The sequence below is a fragment of the Sminthopsis crassicaudata genome, chromosome 3 (assembly GCF_048593235.1).
Source record: "Sminthopsis crassicaudata isolate SCR6 chromosome 3, ASM4859323v1, whole genome shotgun sequence".
NCBI classification, from domain to species: domain Eukaryota; kingdom Metazoa; phylum Chordata; class Mammalia; order Dasyuromorphia; family Dasyuridae; genus Sminthopsis; species Sminthopsis crassicaudata.
In genome coordinates this window covers 334,795,864-334,814,475 of record NC_133619.1, presented here as the reverse complement: position 1 = coordinate 334,814,475, position 18,612 = coordinate 334,795,864, and the positions used below count along the sequence as shown (strand labels likewise).

The window sequence follows — 18,612 nt, the reverse complement described above, 5'->3', positions numbered from 1 at the left end:
GCAAGACTAGAACTTGGAAGACTTTGCAGTTATTGAGATCCTCTTTGGAAAGTGCTAATTGAAGTCAGAAGAGCCAGTGAATATTTAAAGAAGAAAGTATATGAAGAAAAATACAAAGGGCTGAAGATGGAACCTTAGAGAATATTCACTTGAGAAGATCTAATAAAAAGTATAGAGAAGTATAGAGGTGAGAAGAAAATCCAGATAGCATATGACCCATGGAAGTCAAGGGAAAGAAAATTTCAAGGAGAGGCTAATGGGCTGTAGTACTTAGTGCTACAATGAATAAAGATAATAAGGGCTGAAAAGGGGATCATTGAATTTGCCAAATTGTTTTAATTTGCATTTCTCTGATCAGTAGTGATTTAGACAATAATTATATGACTACATGTAGCTTTGATTTCTTTGTCTGAAAATTGTCTCTTGATATCCTTTGTGATCAATTGGAGAATGACTTTTACTTTTTTAAGTTAGACTAAGGCTGAGTGAAGTGAAGAGAACCAGGAGAATATTGTACATTGTAATAGCAAGATTATATAATGATCAATTTTGATAGATTTAGTTCTTCTCAGCAATGTGATAATCCAGGACATTGTTAAGTTCTTATCCAATTTTCCATAAAACCAGATTCTAGTTTTATTTCTTAGTTCAATGGTTTTCTTTTTTGTTTTCTTTCAGTTTATTAATCTCTCCTTTGATCTTCAGGATTTCTAATTTGATATTTAATTACACTAGTATAGTTTTATTATCTGTTTCCTCCTGTAATTTATTCAGCTTTTTCAGAAATTAAATAGCAAATAGCTGTACCACTCAGTGCATATATGTTTAATATTGGTAATGACTTCATTGTCTTAGGCACATTTCAGCAAGATATCCTTCCTTATCTATTTTAATTAGATCAGTTTTTGCTTTTATTTTATCTGAGATCATAATTACTACTCCTGCTTTCTCTGCTTTAACTGAAGCATAATAGATTCTTCTCCAGCCCCTTATTTTTAACCTAAGTGTATCTCTCTCCTTTTTTGGGGGGGGAATCATCCCATCAGAGTCACCTTGTACCCACACCCTCTGTTACACATACTCCCTTTTAATTGCTCTTATAGTAATAAAATTTTTAAGAGTTACAAATACTATCTTGCTATATAGAAATATAAGAAATTAAACCTTATTGAATTTCTTACATTTTCTCTTTCTTGTTTCTTTTTTTACCTATTTATGTTTCCTTTGAGTCTTGTTTTTTATTCAACTCTATTTAATTAGGCATGTTTGAAAGTCCTCTATTTCATTAAATATCCATTTTTCCCCAGAAAAACATCTATATTTTGTCTTACTAAGTGATTCTTGATTATTAACTGAACTCTTTTGCTTTCCAGTACATCATAGTCCAAGTCCTTCAGTTCTTTAATGTAGAAGCCAAATCTTTTGTGTAATTCTGACTATTAAGTCCATGATATTTAAATTGTTTCTTTTTAGTTGCTTGCAGTATATTCTCCTTGCATATAGCATACAGATGTATGCTTTAGAATTTGACTGTAATGGTCCTCAGAGTTTTCATTTTGAATCTCTTTTAGGCAGTGATCAGTGGATTCTTTCAATTTCTGTTTGCTCTCTGGTTCTAATATATCAGGGCAATTTTCTTTGATCATTTCTTGAAAGATGTCCAGGCTTCTCCCTCTCTTCTTCCCCTCCATCACGGCTTTCAAGGTAATATAATTCTTATATTGTATCTTTTGGGTCCTTTTCAATGTCAGTTGTTACCAAGGAGAAATTTCACATTTTTTTTCTTTCTTTTTTTTTACTTTTGTTTTATTATATCATGCTATCTCATAAAGTCATTAGTGGAATTATTTTCTTCAGTGAGTTTTGTACTTCCTTTTCCATTTGGCTAATTCTAATTTTTAGAGAGTTATTATTCTCTGTAAATTTTTTAATATCATTTCCCTTGCTATTTTTTTTTCATGAATCTCTTACATTACTCTCATTTGTTTTCCCAATTTTTCTTCTACTTCTCCAATTTGCTTTTTAAAAATCTTTTTAAAGCTCTTCCAGGAATTCATTTTGGGCCTGAGAACAAATTACATTTTTCTTTAAGATTTCGCATGCAGCCATTTTGACACTATTGTCCTCTTCTAAGTTTATGTTTTGATCCTCCATGTCATTATAGTAACTTTCTGTAGTCAAGTTCTTCTTTTGTTTTTTACTCATTTTTTTTCTGCATTTTTTGTAAGTTGGTGTTTTTATGTGAGAGTTGAGCTCTGGTCTTGCACTGCCCCAAGTTTTTTGTGCTGGGGTTTAGGGTCTTACTGCTGGCTTTCATTGGGCTTCAGAACTTTGCTGTTTGCTTTCACTGGAGAGTAAGCTTCTCTTCTGGATTGTCCTAGGGGAATGGGCCTCTCTTTTGGACTGCCCTGGGTATTAGGTTTAGTTGCTGGCCTAGTAACTCCATGGGTAGGGCCTTGTTGTTGGTTTACTAATAGTAACAAAGTCTTTTTCTGGTGGCTGACTCTGGAGGAGAGAACGTGTTAGTCTGCTGGTTGGGCCCTGCTGCATGGTAACTATGGAAACAAAGTCTCCCTGCTGGCAGGCCCCAGGGATGGGTCTTGATGTTGGCTAGGTCTGAGATGGCTTCACCACTGGTCAGCAGAGCAAGCGAGCCCTGGCTGGGCTTGGGACAGGGGAGAAAGGATTGCTGGGTAGCCCCTTTCTGCTCTGCATAGACTGCTTATTTGCTTAGGGGGTTGTTGGTTTGAGGAGGATGGGGCCTTATTGGTGAATTGCCCTGGACTTGGAGCCTTGCTGCAAGTCTCTTGTGACGCTAGCTGCTGTTGCTCTGCTCTTGGACCATGCTCTTCTCCATCCCAGTGAAAGAGATGTTTCCGCTGCTTCCCTTCTAGATTAATTGAGGTGATAGTTGTTCAGAGAGAAATTTGGGAGGCACTTCAGAGGGTTCCTTCTTCACTCTACCATCTTGGCACCAAAAGTCAGGGCACATTCTTAATTGACAAACTGGTACAGAAGATAGAGACAGAAAGAAGGAATGGTTAGCAGGAGCCACTTAGAAAACAAGGATGCAGATGATTGACATCTAAGAAAAAGATGATGAAGAAGAAGAAAGAGGAAACAAGGTGACAGAAACAAAACTTTCAGAAAAGAAAAGGTTTGAGAAACCTGAAGAATTTATATTAGAAGAAAAACTAGCAGATAAACTATGTCTAAAGAAGTTACAGGAGGGGGCAGCTAGATGGCGAAGTGGATAGAGCACCAACCCTGAATTCAGGAGGACCTGAGTTCAAATCTGGTCTTAGACACTTAACACTTCCCAGCGGTGTGACTGTGGACAAGTCACATAATCCCAATTGCCTCAGCCAAAAAAAAAAAAAAAAAAGAAGAAGAAGAAGATGATGATGATGATGATACAGGAGGAAGCAAACTTGAATTAGCACAAGAAAATTTTTGCTGTTGTTAACCCAATGTATGCTGTAGAAGTTATGAATCCATTTCTTTTATTCTAAATTTAAAAGACCAAATAGGCATTTCTATAGTGGGGAGGGGGGGAAGATGATTGTACATAAATCTGCAAATCTATTATGTAGAACTTGATTTTTTTTCCCCTGAGGCAGTTGGGGTTAAGTGACTTGCCCAGGGTCACACAGCTAGGAAGTGTTAAGTGTTTGAGACCAGATTTGAACTCAGGTCCTCCTGACTTAGGGGCTAATGTTCTATTTGCTGCACCTAGTAGCTTCCCCTTTTCCTTTTAAATATATTATAAAGTTATCATGTAACTCCCCATCACCATCACCATCCTATCCTAGAGCTGACTACCATTAGACACAAATTGTGTGTGTGTGTGTGTGTGTGTGTGTGTGTGTGTGTGTGTGAGAGAGAGAGAGAGAGAGAGAGAGAGAGAGAGAGAGAGAGAGAGAGAGAGAGAGAGAGAGAGAGAGGGAGAGAGAGAGAGAATCATTCTATATCAGTTCTTTCTTTGGGTGCAGTTAGCAACTTCCTTCATATGTCTTATAGTTAATTTGGATATTTAGAATATTCACAATGATTTATAAACTCAAAGTTGTTCTTAAAACAATCTTATTATTACTATAAACACTGTTCTTCTTAGTTCTGCTTATTTTGTTCTTTGTTTTATACAAATTTATCCATGTTTGTCTAACTAAGACCAATATCTTATACCATTTACTAAAATAAGATTAAAATGTTTTACATGACCTAGATATCAAGGGAGATATTACAAGAAAATTTGAAGGTGAATAATTTATGAATAAACAGATTAGAGAACAGTGTGAGGTATAAAATGAATTCATTTTCAAGAGATGACTTCACAGAGTTAGGAAAGTTGCTAAAGATAAAAATTGCACAATGTTAAGCATCTCTATATTATGCCAGTTTCTTGGAAGCATTTTCAATTCATTGATAGTGCTATGCAATGATAAGCAAGAAAAGCTAAACTAAAAAGAAAGTTGTGGTTCCTAAGGGGATTAACATGATCATGCAAACTGTGCTTTTTTTGCCTTAGAGGATATTTGCAAGACTTTGAGGACTTGGTGTGACATTTCATCTTCTCCCCAGTCTTCTGTTACCTACTCTATATGTACACAACTTTCCTCTCCTTTCAATTCTGCCAAGTACTTCAGTCAAAAAAAATAGCCAACACAAGATGTTTTTGTGTTGGTTATTTAACTCCTTTCCACTTAAATGCGAATGGTTCTTGCTGCCAAAAGATTAAATTCAAGAAACTTTATTGCTACTTAGAATCCTTTATCTTCTACTATCTGTTTCTAATGCAGCAAAGTCACTAAGTTGGATATAGAGATTTCTATCAGAGCTCCCCCCCAAAAATTTGCCAGCAGCAGAATTCAATAATTCAGCTTTAATCATACCTACATGAATTACTTCATATCTTGTCACCAAAAATAATGTATAACGAGCATGTAGGTTGGATTTAGTATTGAAACTGCTTTGTATTAATGTATAGCCTGAGGATTTTAAATATATATTACAAAGAAGACTGTTTTTATAAGAATACAATGCCTGAAGTGGCTACTCATTTGACAGAAATGTAAATGGCCAAAACCCAATTTCTTGAAGCCACTTGAAGAAGTAAAGTCACCATTATTGCATTTGACAGAACCCAACTTGTGGTATTCTAAGTGTTTAAACAGACTAGTTCATATTTATCAGAATATTTCTACTCATTTAGTTCTTAAGGGGACAAGGAAGAATTCTTAACCTGTTTTATTTACCTGATTTTAAAAATGTCTGAGAAACAAAACTTCCTTTGTTCTCCTAGATGATATTGGGATAACTTTCATGGGGTTTTGGTATTTCCTTTGCTTTACAAAATATGTTTAGCAAACTGCAGCAGTTACTATGATTTGGTGAATTGTTAAATTAATAATTGTGACATCTGCTTTTATAAAGCAACATTTAATAAAATCATTATTTTGAAGATTTCTAAAAAAACAAAGAAGAATAAGTGATGAGGAAGTGAATCCATTTATAAATCATTTATTTAAGAAGCCTGAAAAAAGGGGCAGCTAGGTGGCTCATTGGATAGAGCACCAGCCCTGAATTCAGGAGGACCCGAGTTCAAATTTGGTCTCAGACACTTAACACTTCCTAGCTGTGTGACTCTGGGCAAGTCACTTAACCCCAGCCTCAGGGGGGAAAAAAAAGAAGTCTGAAAATGAAATAAAGGAAAGAAATAGATCTGTAACAGAGCAGAGTCAAATGAAACTTTTTGCAAGATGAATAGACCTATATATGTTGGATGATATGTTGAAAATATAAATAATTTTGGGGTCTAGGGAAGATAAAATAGCACAAGAGCCTAGAAAAGAGGGAGGAAAAATAAAAAATATTTGTAGTGAAAGTGAAAGAAAATAAGTCATGACAGCTGTCATTTGTAAATTGTTTAAAACTTTGAAACATTTTATGTACATTATTTCATTTTATTCTCATAACATCCTTGAGTTATCTATATAGTAGGTGAGTAAACTGTGCAAACTCCCATAATCATATAGTTAAGTATGTTATAGATGGAATTTTAACCAAAAGTTTAGCATTTTATTCATTCTGCCACACTGCCTCTTGTGTAAATACATATAACTAAGGAGAAAGTGCTAACAATTGAAGGAATTCTGAAAAGGCTTATGTTGGAAAGGTAACACCTGGGCTGAATTTTGAAGGAAGTCAGAGATTCAACAGAGAGACTGTGCTTCACAGATGAGCTCTCTATCCATAAGGGCTAATGATGCTAAATTGTAAAATGTGTGAAGAGAAGTAATGTAAAATAAATCTAAAAGATAGGATGGAGCCATATTATAAAGGACTTTTTATAGTAAAAGGTTTTTTTTCGCCTAGAAGAGAGAGTCGTTGAGGTTTGATGAGTAAATCAACATGTCTAGAGCTGTACTTTAAAAGGAAGATAATTCTGGGAGTTGTGTGACAGGTGAATTGGAGAAGAGAGAAACTTGAGGCAAGGAGCCAATTACAAAGTTATTGTAGGCAAAGCCAAGATGATAGCATAGAAGGAAGCATTTCACTGAGCTATCCACCTCCCCTGCAAACTTTCGCAAGTATATGTAGTAAATCCCAGACAGGATTTACATGTAGAAAATCCAAAAAAAAGTAAGCTAGGTCAGTCTAGAGAAAGAGAGATCTGTGGACACTGGGTTCAGGATCTAGCCAGGAATAGCCTTCCTGGGGCATTGCAATTGGAAAAGACATCAAATGGTAGCTCTGTTGCTTACTACCCAGTTCTAAGTTGTAGATCCAGGGCTGACTGAGGAAGGAACCTGCACCCTATAACAGTCTCGATCCCTATCAAGAAAGCAGAAAGTTCAGAAGCAAGAAGCAACTTAGACTTCAGGACTATAAAGGTATGCTGTGGCCCATTCTGAAACTAAGACAAGAATCCCAGACTAAAATGAAGACTATTTCTATCTCTTTGAACCACCAGAGTTTCTTAGATAGCTTACAGGGGCTAAGCCCATCAATAGTCCACTGTTGTTCAGACCAAACCCAAGTGAGGAACTTGCAAAAGCTCATACTAGAAGGCTGCAATCAAGCTTTATCCTGTGGGAGCCCTGAAAACTTGAAGTTCCGCAGCTTAACTTTCCTAGAGATCCCAAAATAACAACACTCAATACTGTGAGAAAACAGCAAAAAGACTAACTTCCTTCCAGAGTATATAGAGCTTGATTCTAACATCAAGTCCAAGGTCAGAAAGTAGGCTGGAGATAAGCAAACAAAAAAGAATCCCACCATAAAAGCCGTTATGATTACAGGACCCTCAAGACATAAGACCAGAAGAAGAAAATGACTCCAAAATATCTACAAGCAAAACCTCAAAGAAAAATATAGCTTGGGCACAAATTCAGTTAGAATTCCTGGAAGGGAGGAAGCAAAAGTTTAGAGGTTTAAAAAAAAAAAAAAAGGTTTAAATGCTTGTATAAATGAAATAGAAATATAAAAGTTTGCCCAAACAACAGATTCCCTGAAAATTAGCATGGATCAAATAGATTCTTCTTAATGACTCCATGAGACAACCAGAAAGATATGAACAGTCAAGACAAGACTGAAAAAAAAAAAAAAAATAGAAGAAAACATAAGGTATTTCATTGCAAAAACAGATGTCTTAGAAAACAGATCAAGGTCAGAAAAATCTAGACATCCTATTTCAAGAAATCTTAAAATCATTCAAAGCTTTTAATGGAAAATAGAAATAATTCATTGGTCTCCTACTGAAAGAAACAAATGAGAACTTCTAGGAAAATATCCAAAATCCAGAGCTTCTTTATTTGCATAAATGTCTTACTTATATACTCTAATTACATAATTTTCCCTAACTTTCCTTTCCCTTCTTCCTGCAGTATGTTCATTTTCTCCCCTTCATTCTTTTCTTAAGGTCACTGGGATATAACAGAACTACCAAGCCTTCTGTATAATTAAGCTTCCTCTGTGACCTCTGATGATAATAGGATTCATTGAGGACACATCAGTGTAGTGAACGGAATCAGAACAATTTGTACAGTGACAACAAGATGGTAAAGATGAACAATTTTTGAAGAATTAGGAATTCTTATCCATGATCAGCCATGATTCCTGAGTACTAAAGGTGACATGCTACCAGTATCCTCCTAGAGAGATGAAAGACAGAATGAGACTTTAATATTATTTGAAATGGTCATTGTGGAAATTTGATTTGCTTGAGTTTAAATGGGTAGTGGGAGTTTTGTTCTTTTGTCTTCAGTGAAATGATATGTTGGGTGAAAGAGAGAGGAGTTAGATTATGTTGGTTTTTAAAAAATAATTTTAAAAAAAGGTGGAATTGTCCTGGTGAGACATGATGAGAGTCAAAATACTGGCAAATGTTTAGATATGGGAGCAATGAGGGGAAGAGAAGAATTGAGGATAATTGAGGTTCTTGAGTTTCGGTGACTTAGCTTAGTTGCCTTTCAACAAAAATAGGGAAGCAAGAGGGAAAGATACTATCAGTTTCATTTTAAGCATCCTGTATGGGGGCAGCTAGGTGGCACAGTGGATAGAGCACCAGCCCTGAATTCAGGAGGATCCGAGTTCAAATCTGGTCTCAGATACTTAACACTCCTAGCTGTGTGACCCTGGGCAAGTCACTTAACCCCAACTGCCTCAGCCAAACAAAACAAATCAAACAAGCAAACAAGAAGCTGTATTCTAGTTTCTCATGAGACATCTGACCCAGAGTTGTTAAAGGCTATTCCAGAAAGCACAAGTTCTGCTGCTACCAACCTGAGGTGCTCTTAATCCTTTTTTGTGTTATGGGCTTCTTGGGCAGTTTGGTGAAATCTGGACCTGTTCTTGCAATGATAATTTTAAATACACAAAATTAAATATGATTACAAAGGCATCCAGTTATATTGGAGTAAAGATCCAAATGTTTAAAAAACCAAGTTCCTGGATTTCAGGTTAAAAACCCCTATAACAAAGGATTTGAATATGGGCCTTGTGATAAACCCTACTTCTGTTACCAGAAAAACCGTCCAGCTGAGTTGGCTATGGGTATGGCTATGAGGAATATTTGAGCCATTGTAACTCTGAGACCATTTGCCAAGTCAGAAAGAGGTGGTGATCTGTGTTGGTCTCCATGCTAATTATGGTTGCTGAGGCATAGATGTCACTGATGAACTCATAGGTCCTTAATGCATTGAATTACAAAAAATCAGCCCTGTGAGATTTTATTTTAATGAAATAGAACTCCAGCAGTGTCAGAGGAAAGAAATAACACCCACCTCACATTCTCATTATGGTATATTGTTTTTAATTATGAATTGTTTTCTAACAGGCTTTTTAATATTTAAATAGTGTCCCCGAGTAAGAGCATATTCATCAGAACTCTTCAATAAATTTTTAAAAAATTAAACAAAATTTGTTTGTTTGTTTGTTTGTTTTTTTAAAGGTCTTAAACACACATTTCCATAGTTATTTCTTTTGCAGTTTCAGCCCATTTCTTGGTGTAGCAGATTAAGAACTGGCCTGGAAGCTGACCAGGATTTAAGTCCCACCCTCTGATATGTGCTGGCTGTGAGACTCTGTGCAAGTCTCTTAAGACACTAAGCTGCAGAGAAAGTGCCGACCAGTGTTGCTAAAAGTAGTTTCTTCTTGGGGAGTTCCCTGTAACAATGGCATCACAGATCTCTTCCCATACATAAAACTTCTTGTATTATATAAAATTATACACACACTTAGAAATTATTAAGGTATGTTTATAACTACTCATATTCAGAGACATAACCAGACTTTTTGACTTTGTCCTGTGTTCTCCTGTTGGTTAAATTTATGAAATTATTTGTATTTATTAATATTGGGTTGTTAAACAAGAAAACTGTAAGTCTAGACATAGGTAGTTAGGTAGCACACTGGATGGAAGTCTGGGCCTGAAGTCAGGAAGATTCATGTCCCTGAGTTCAAATGTGGCCTTAGACACTTCCAAGCTGTGTGACCCTGAGCAACTCACTTAACCATGTATCCCTCGGTTTTCTCATCTGTCAAATGGGGTTAGCAATAGTATTTAATTTAAAGGATTGTTGTGAGGTTTGAATGAGATAATACACTCAATACAATGGTCAGCACATTGTTGGCAGTATGTAGGTATTTATTCCATTTTCTTCCTCCTCCCTTTAAAAATTATGAGAAAGTTAAATGACAGCCTTTCTTTTCCCTCTCAGAGCGGTTTGCAGGAAACATGAACTGATGCAGTATGACTTGGAGATGGCTGCTCAGGATCTGGCATCCAAAAAGCAGCAATGTGAAGAACTTGCAACAGGAGTAAGTGTATTTCATTTAATTTATGCTTTAAAAGACTTACGTTTTAGGAACTAAACTTTTTTAAAGAACAACAAGAAGCAACATATATAATTATCTATATACAGATACTTTGCATCTAATTATAAGAGATCCTGATTCAGAAATATACTTGTATATAAATTTGTGTATGGCCTTTTATTTGAAAAATAAAAACTAAATAATTGGTTTTGTTGCTTAATATGCTATTGAAGAGAACTCTGTAGATACTGTTTTGATACCAGATTTGTTTATATATTTATTGAAGGGATGGGAGTGCAGTGACCCAGACCTGTGATTTTTTTATCTGTGTAGGAAATGCTTCTGGTGAAGAAACTTCCTTTTTAAAGCAGATTGGCAGTTGTTTTGCGATTATAATCTTAACAGTTCTTGGGCCAGTTGTTTAGGAATTAATTCATCCTATAAGGATTTGGTTATTTTCTCTGAAAGAAGATTCTTTTGCATTTAAAAAATTCTTTTTGTGAATACTTGTAAAGAATATTATCTATTTTAAGCTTCATGAGGTCAGGGACCATATACTATTTATTTTACCCTAGGACTATAGTGTTCTGTTGGTGGTGAATATTTATTAGATTGAATTTTTAATAGACTTGATTTATGGGAGTAAGGTATACCTTGTGAGAAGAATCTTTGTTATGCATGCCTTGTGCAACTACATAATAATGGAGTTCTATAATAATAATATGTGTGTGTGTAAATCATTTTTAAAATTTTACAGTACACTTTAATATGATTTTTACACTAGCCCTGTCAGATGAGCAGGATATTTCATATAGTCCATTATATTTTAGTCTGCACTGTATTATATAGTTTCTATATTTTGTGTTTAATAAAATTCAGAATCACAAAATGTCAAAAAGAAATGAGATTTTATCATCTAGTCCAATCCTCACCAAAATCCAGAGAAGTGAAAATGATTTGATCAGATTGGCACTACAAATAGCAGTCTCTTCCAGTTCTCCTTCTGCCATACTTTACTATTCGACTCAGAGAGATATGAATGTATTACTTAGGAAGCGAGGGTTATATCCCATTTCTCCCATTTCTTCCACCTACTCGTCTGTTGTTCTTTCTACCAGGCCATGATGCCCTTCCTTAAAGGAGGTAACAACCAATGTGAGTGGGCCAGCACTCAGTTTTGACCTGTAGTGGTGATGAGATACCATGAGACTATTAGGTATAATTATAGTCTTATCTATTTTTTCTTGGAATTAGTGTGTGATATAACTAATTGTAGTTAAGACAGTAGTTTGTTGAATAGTAGTTTGGTAGTGTTTTTGGGTTGTTTTTTTTTTTTAACTTTAGAAAAATTCCAAGTCCTTCTTGAGTAGTTTCATTCATCCATCCACCATGTAAAAGGTGATTTCTCTCACTGATTTCCAAAGAATGGGGAAAAGAAAAGTAATGCAGTTAAGAAATTTAGGATATTTTCCTTATGCACTACTACCCATTACCAAAGCTTAATTTTCTTGGTTTATGAGTAGATGATGTTTTCAGCCTAAGGTAAGCAAATTTTTTAAAAATTTTACCTTTTTTTTTTTTTTTTAATTTTTTGGATTGGTTGGCTTTTAAATTACATATCTGCTTTTATGTTATAAAATATTACTTGGTAACTATAATTAAACAAAAAGGATGCTTTTTGAGAGTATATCATGGTACAGGATCTTCGGGAGATGGGGGTGTGGAAGGAAGCAACTTTTTATTTATTTACTTAATTGCTTCTAGACTGTGAGGACATTCTCTCTAAAAGGAATGACTAGTAAGCTGTTCGGTCAAGAAACTCCAGAGCAAAGAGAAGCCAGAATAAAGGTGCTAGAGGAACAAATAAATGAAGGAGAAGAACAATTGAAATCTAAAAATCTGGAAGGCAGGTAAAAATGCAAAGAAACTTACTCATTTTAGAACACATGAAATATTACTCATGGTGAACATGATTAGTTTTCCACTGAAATATATCAGAATTAGAAAATTAGAAAAATGGGTGAGCATGTGTAGTGTAGTTTATGTGAAAATGTTCACATCTTGCATGCTTTATATTTTGATGTCTTAAAGTTAATAATTATTGATTAAATTTGACCATGAAGCATGTATAAATGATTGTTTTTATAGCTTGTGTCATTTAATTGCCATCTGACTAGATTTTCTTATTTTGCTTCCGTTAGAAAATAAATGTAGACCCACACTGTAGTATTTCTGTTTGCATTTTTCATTCAATATGTAAATACTTTCATTTCCTCCAAAACTATTTCCTAAGAAATCAGAGTCAATTTAAAAACGCTTTTATTGTTAGAATAAAAATGATTTTTTTTTTAAAAAGATTATTAGTTAAAAATATAAATGCAATTCGCTCAGAATTTTTAAAAACCATAGTCATCCACTAAAACAAACATAGCACATATTTAAGCATTCATTTTACGTATGATGTCTTGGTGCAAAGATGAGCCATGCTCATTTTCACAAAAAAGTTGTGCATTTGCATATGGCCAGTGGAAACAGTTTATGCACATATATCTACAAAATTTGGCAGAATCAATTCAAGTAGCATTCTCTTGTTTTCTTGAAAGGTACAATTTGAAATTGCTTTGTATTTTAAGACCATCTCAGACAGACTTTCTTCACACATTGAAATCACTTGGAAAATACTTGTTGAATTGAATTATGGCATTTTTATCATTTTATCATTATTGTTGTTGTTATTTTAATTAGTATTTTATTTTTCCAAATACATGCAAAAATAGTTTTCAACATTTACCTTTGCAAAACCTTGTTTTCTAGATTTTTCTCCCTTTCCTTCCTTCCCCCTCACTAAGACAGCAAGCAATCCTATATAGAAGGCATATGTTGTTGTTGTTTTTTTATTATTGTAGCTTTTATTTACAAGATATATGCATGGGTAATTTTTAGCATTGGCAATTGTAAAACCTTTTGTTACAATTTTTCCCCTCTTTCCTCCCATCCTATCCCCCAAATGACAGGTTGACAAATATATGTAAATATGTTAAAATATAAATTAAATACAATATATGTATACATGTCCATCCAGTTATTTTGCTGTACAAAAAGAATTGGACTTTGAAATAGTGTATGATTAGCCTGTGAAGGAAATCAAAAATGCAGGCGGACAAAAATAGAGGGATTGGAAATTCTATGTAGTGGTTCATAGTCATCTCCCAGAATTCTTTTGCTGGGTGTAACTGATTCAGTTCATTACTGCTCTATTGGAACTGATTTGGTTCATCTCATTATTGGAGAGGGCCACATCCATCAGAATTGATCATCATACAGTATTGCTGTTGAAATATATAATGATCTCCTGGTCCTGCTCATTTCACTCAACATCAGTTCATGTAAGTCTCTCCAGGCCTTTCTGTATTCATCCTGTTGGTTATTTCTTACAGAACAATAATATTCCATAACATTCATATACCACAATTTCTTCAACCATTCTCCAATTGATGGACATCCATTCATTTTCCAGTTTCTGGCCACCACAAAGAGGGCTGCCACAAACATTCTTGCACATATAGGTCCCTTTCCCTTCTTTAAGATCTCTTTGGGATATAAGCCCAGTAGTAACACTGCTGGGTCAAAGGGTATGCACAGTTGGATAACTTTTTGAGCATAGTTCCAAATCATTCTCCAGAATGGCTGGATGTATTCACAATTGTGAATTCCACCAACAATATATCAGTGTTCCAATTTTCCCACATCCCCTCCAACATTTCGCGTTATCTTTTCCTGTCATTCTAGCCAATCTGACAGGTATGTAGTGGTGTCTCAGAGTTGTCTTAATTTGCATTTCTCTGATTAATAATGACTTAGAGCATTTTTTCATCTGGCTAGAAATAGTTTCAATTTCTTCATTTGAAAATTGTCTCTTCATATCCTTTGACCATTTATCAATTGGAGAATGGCTTGATTTCTTATAAATTAGAGTCAATTCTCTATATATTTTGGAAATGAGACCTTTGTCAGAATCTTAGGCATATATTTTTAAAGAATAAAGTGTGTCTTCACAAAAATGAAATATTTTACCCAGTGATTTAAAATGTACACATACATTCATGTAGTTTAAACCAACAAGGTTAACTGATATAAATGGTCTCATTCATGTAAGTAACCATAATGATGACTGCCTTAATTTCATTACAGAGAATTTGTGAAAGCTGCTTGGGCAGATATTGAACGCTTCAAAGAACAAAAGAACCACGATTTAAAGGAAGCTCTCATAAGCTATGCAGTTATGCAGATTAGTATGTGCAAAAAGGTAGGTCTACAATAATGAAGCTGTAGATTTGTAACTGTACATTTGGGGATTTAGAATTTCATTACATCTAAATGTTTTTCAGTTTTCAAAGCTGTGGGATCTGGCATTTAATTCATGGAACTTAATTCATAAGAATAGCCTTTTTTTTCTCTGCCAAAAACCCTCTCTCCCCTCGTCTTCTCTTCCCCTCCTGGCCCAGCCTTCTGTCTTTATTTTATAAAATGTAGGGAACTAATTTATAAAATGTAGGGAACTATGTGGAAATTCACTGTGAACTCAGGTTGAAGTAACTTCTTTGAGACCAAGTTATTAGCCATTTTCCAACATTCAGTTTCAGTTGTTTTGTTGTTGCTATTATTTTCATTCCCATAACTATGATAAGTGTGTATATAATTTTCCTATTTCTGGTTACTTTGTAACAATTTATTTTCTGTATTTGTCATTCATTTTTTTCTAATGACACAATGATATTACAGTGCATTCATACACCAGAATTTGTTTAGTCATTACCCAGTCAGTGGGCATGAACTTTGTTTCCAGTTCTTTTGCTATCTCAAAAAAGTATTGCTGTAAATATTTCCATGTACATGGAGCCTTTCTTTTATCATTGACTTTTGGGATATATGCCTAGCGATGAACTTTCTTGATCAAAGGGTATAGAAATTTTAGCCATGCTCTTTGAATAATTTTAATTTGCTTTCCAGAAAGACAGGACAAAATCGCAGTTCATGCATCATTGCATTACTGGGCTCATCTTTCCTAGCCACTCCAATGTTGACTATTTCAACTTGTCTTTTTTTTTTTTTTTTTTTTTTTTTGCCAATTACTGAATGTAAGGACAAACTTCAGAATTGTTTTGCTTTTCAATTCACTTGTTACTGATTTGAAGCATTCTTTCATATGATTGTTGATAGTTTGCATTTCTTTCTTGTGAGAACTGTTCAGATTCCTTTGACAACTTTTCTATTGGGGAATAATTAGCCTTTAATCTGTATTTCTGCTAATTGTCAGTATGCTTGGCATCAGACCCTTATCCAGAGAGAATTCATACAGGGATTTTTCCTTAGAAGTAATAATTTTGTTCTTGTAAAACCTTTAAAATTTGATATGTTTGAAATGATCTGTTTTATCTTACATAATCACCTATATTCTTGTTTGATTGGAAATTTACTTCCTAGCCATAGCTGTGAAAGATATCTTCTAGTTTTTATGGGTATAATCTTTATTTTCTTCAATTCAAGTAATCATTTAAATTTATTGTGTATGCTCAATCCTAAATAATAGTAATTCTAAATATTTGCCAATATTTTGTGCTTTACTCAGGAATTCCTTTCAAATAGGAAGTTCTTTCCTGTCTTATATACATTTTTATCTCGTACAATATTTTTAAATCTTTCCTTAATTCCTCCATAAAGAATTCCTTCCATGTTCTTGAGAACTTCCTTTGGTTCCTTCTTTTGTTATTCCTTGGACAGTTTTGCAACATTTAGACTGTACATATCTGTATTATTTCTCATGCTAATTAAATTACTGACTTACTCATTTTCCAAACCTATATGTCTGAAATGATGTCTTTTATATCATTTTTATCATGAATCTTTTAAAAAAAAAAACCAAACCATGCTTCTAATTTTACAGTGGCAGTTCTTGGTGTCCAAGCCACTTGTTCCTGATGTGTGGACAGTATATGTTATGTGTAGTTGGATAGGATAATAAAGGAGTTGTAACTTTCCAAAACTTTCGACATTAACTAATTTATTTGGATTGCTTTTTGTGAATAATCTCTTGGATCTCGGTGCAAAATCTAAAGTACCATGCTTTTCAGAACTCTTTGTGAGTCATCTTTTAATATCTGCATTTTCTTTTAGGGAATTCAAGTGTGGACCAATGCTAAAGAATGCTTCAGCAAGATGTAATCCTATAGGAATGAATCCCTCTTCAATCAAGTGCCCCAGAACAGAAGCACAAGTACATAATGGAGACTTAAGTTGCTACCTGGTATACACAAAAATTTACAATTTAATCATTTGAGTAAATACAGTGTTCTTTATGCTGATTGTAGTTGTTAGAATAGCACAAAAAGAAGATGTTTTAATGAAGATTAACATTGAAATTAAGAACTTATAGTGATCCCCCCAGAGTCATTTGGTATTGTTCAAGAGGATTCTGAACTGACATAACTCCCATTGTGAGTTAACGTTTATTGTCCTTTCAGCCCATCCTCTCTCTTTAAATGTATAAAGTAATCTGGGGAGTTTTGTTAAGATTATATTCTTGAGATTTACCCAGAAAATATGGCCACATGGAAACTCACCAGAGGGCTTGGGGGGGGGGGGGGCGGGTTGATTTTTACTTGCCTTATAGTTGAGCTATTTGCTTGGACAAAAGCTCAGCAGAAACTTAGTGTGAAATCTAAGCGATTCCACCCATACCTCCTCAGCACCCCTGTGAGTAATGTATGCATACACTAGAAAATGCCTTTAACTTTGTGCTTCACCAGAATTTTGATATTGGACAAAAATTTTATACTGCCAACTAAAGAAGACAACCCTTTAATGAGTAGGAGAGTCCATTGTCATGAATTAGTAGAAAGCCTTTTAATTAAATATAATAAGGAAGTTTCCAGATCATTTTTTTCAAACCTGAGTGATGAGCCTAAATTAACTTGGCTTAGCTCTTAACATATGGTGTTTCAGGGTACAAGATGTAACATTTCAGTGTATAAGATCTGTATTGTCAACAATAGATATGGTATCTTCATTATTAACATTCTTCTTTTATACTGCTTGGCTGTAATTTTGTAAGGAAAAATGAATAAATTATATTGATTTTTTTTTTGTTTGGTTTTCATGATACAGTATGTTCAAAAGCCAGGCATCTTCATTTTTTGCTAGCTTTGCAGAATCTTAAATGTGAACTTGCTGTTTCTAATTATGTAAAAAAAATAATAATCCACTACTATTTAGCATTTGACTTTTTTTACATGTTGAAAATGTTGCAAAATATTGTGGAAATTGCCAGACTTAATAAAAGAAAGAAATATTGTACTAATTTTCCTATGAGATGTGTTAATTTAACAAAATGATTCATAACTATTAATACTTCATTATCTCTTGGAATATGTTCTTTAAATTTTATTCTTCTTCATCTTATGGCCCCCTTCCTTCATTCTCCTCAGCTACTTTTATTGTATATAATTTTTTGAAACAAAATGCTTGTTTTAAAAATAAGAAGTTACACTGAAATGTAATTTAACTTTTTTTTTAGTTATTATTCACTTTTTTTTTTTAAGGTAAAACTGGAAAGCCCATCTGTTAAAAGATTTTTATGAGATAAGGCAATCTTTTTATTTGACATTAAAAAAAAAAACAAATGACAGACTAAAAAATGACCTTGACCAAAAGTACAGTGTACTTTTCTCATTCTCATTTGGGTTTCTTTAATTTGAAAAAGGGAACAAAATTGTTCTTTTTAACTCCATTCCATAATAAGATGCCTTGATTAGGATCTTTTTTTGCTGCTTTTTGACCTTGTCATCAAAGGATTCGGTGATGTAGTTTCTCTGCATATTTTAAGAAATTATTTTATTTTTTTTAATTGTTCAGCTTAGTAGCTAAAGTTTTCCTAGCATTTTGGCCTGATTATAGAAAAGAGATAAAAATTATTTAAAGGAACTTAGCAGAATTCTTTCTAATCTTTAAGTTCCATTTAAAAAATAGTTTTCATTTTAGCCTTTAGGTTTTTTAAATTATTTGGCTTAATTCTGAAAATTACAAATAAAAATCAAATGTAAGCAATAAATGATTTTAAAAGTCTTTTAAACTTATTTTAAAAATAAATTCAAAGACAACAAATAACATTGCATCTCAATGACCACACCTTCTTACCTTTCCATTTAGAAATGTGACAATCTACAGTGTTATCTCAACTGAAGTAGTGGTTATTTAAACTTCTCTTTGTAGCTAGATATTTGAGTCTGTGGGAGTCAC

General features: G+C 33.9%; 1 protein-coding gene across 1 annotated transcript in view; it reads left to right on the top strand.

Annotated features, from left to right (window-relative positions):
* The window catches only part of SNX4 (sorting nexin 4), a 77,063-nt gene extending 59,395 nt beyond the window's left edge, over positions 1-17,668 (top strand). The window contains exons 11-14 of the mRNA XM_074301475.1: positions 10,221-10,320; positions 12,082-12,227; positions 14,509-14,623; positions 16,492-17,668. Coding sequence (XP_074157576.1) covers positions 10,221-10,320; positions 12,082-12,227; positions 14,509-14,623; positions 16,492-16,539 — 409 coding nt within the window. The 3' untranslated portion in view covers positions 16,540-17,668. The remainder of the gene's footprint in view (positions 1-10,220; positions 10,321-12,081; positions 12,228-14,508; positions 14,624-16,491) is intronic.
* Positions 17,669-18,612: the final 944 nt, after the last annotated feature.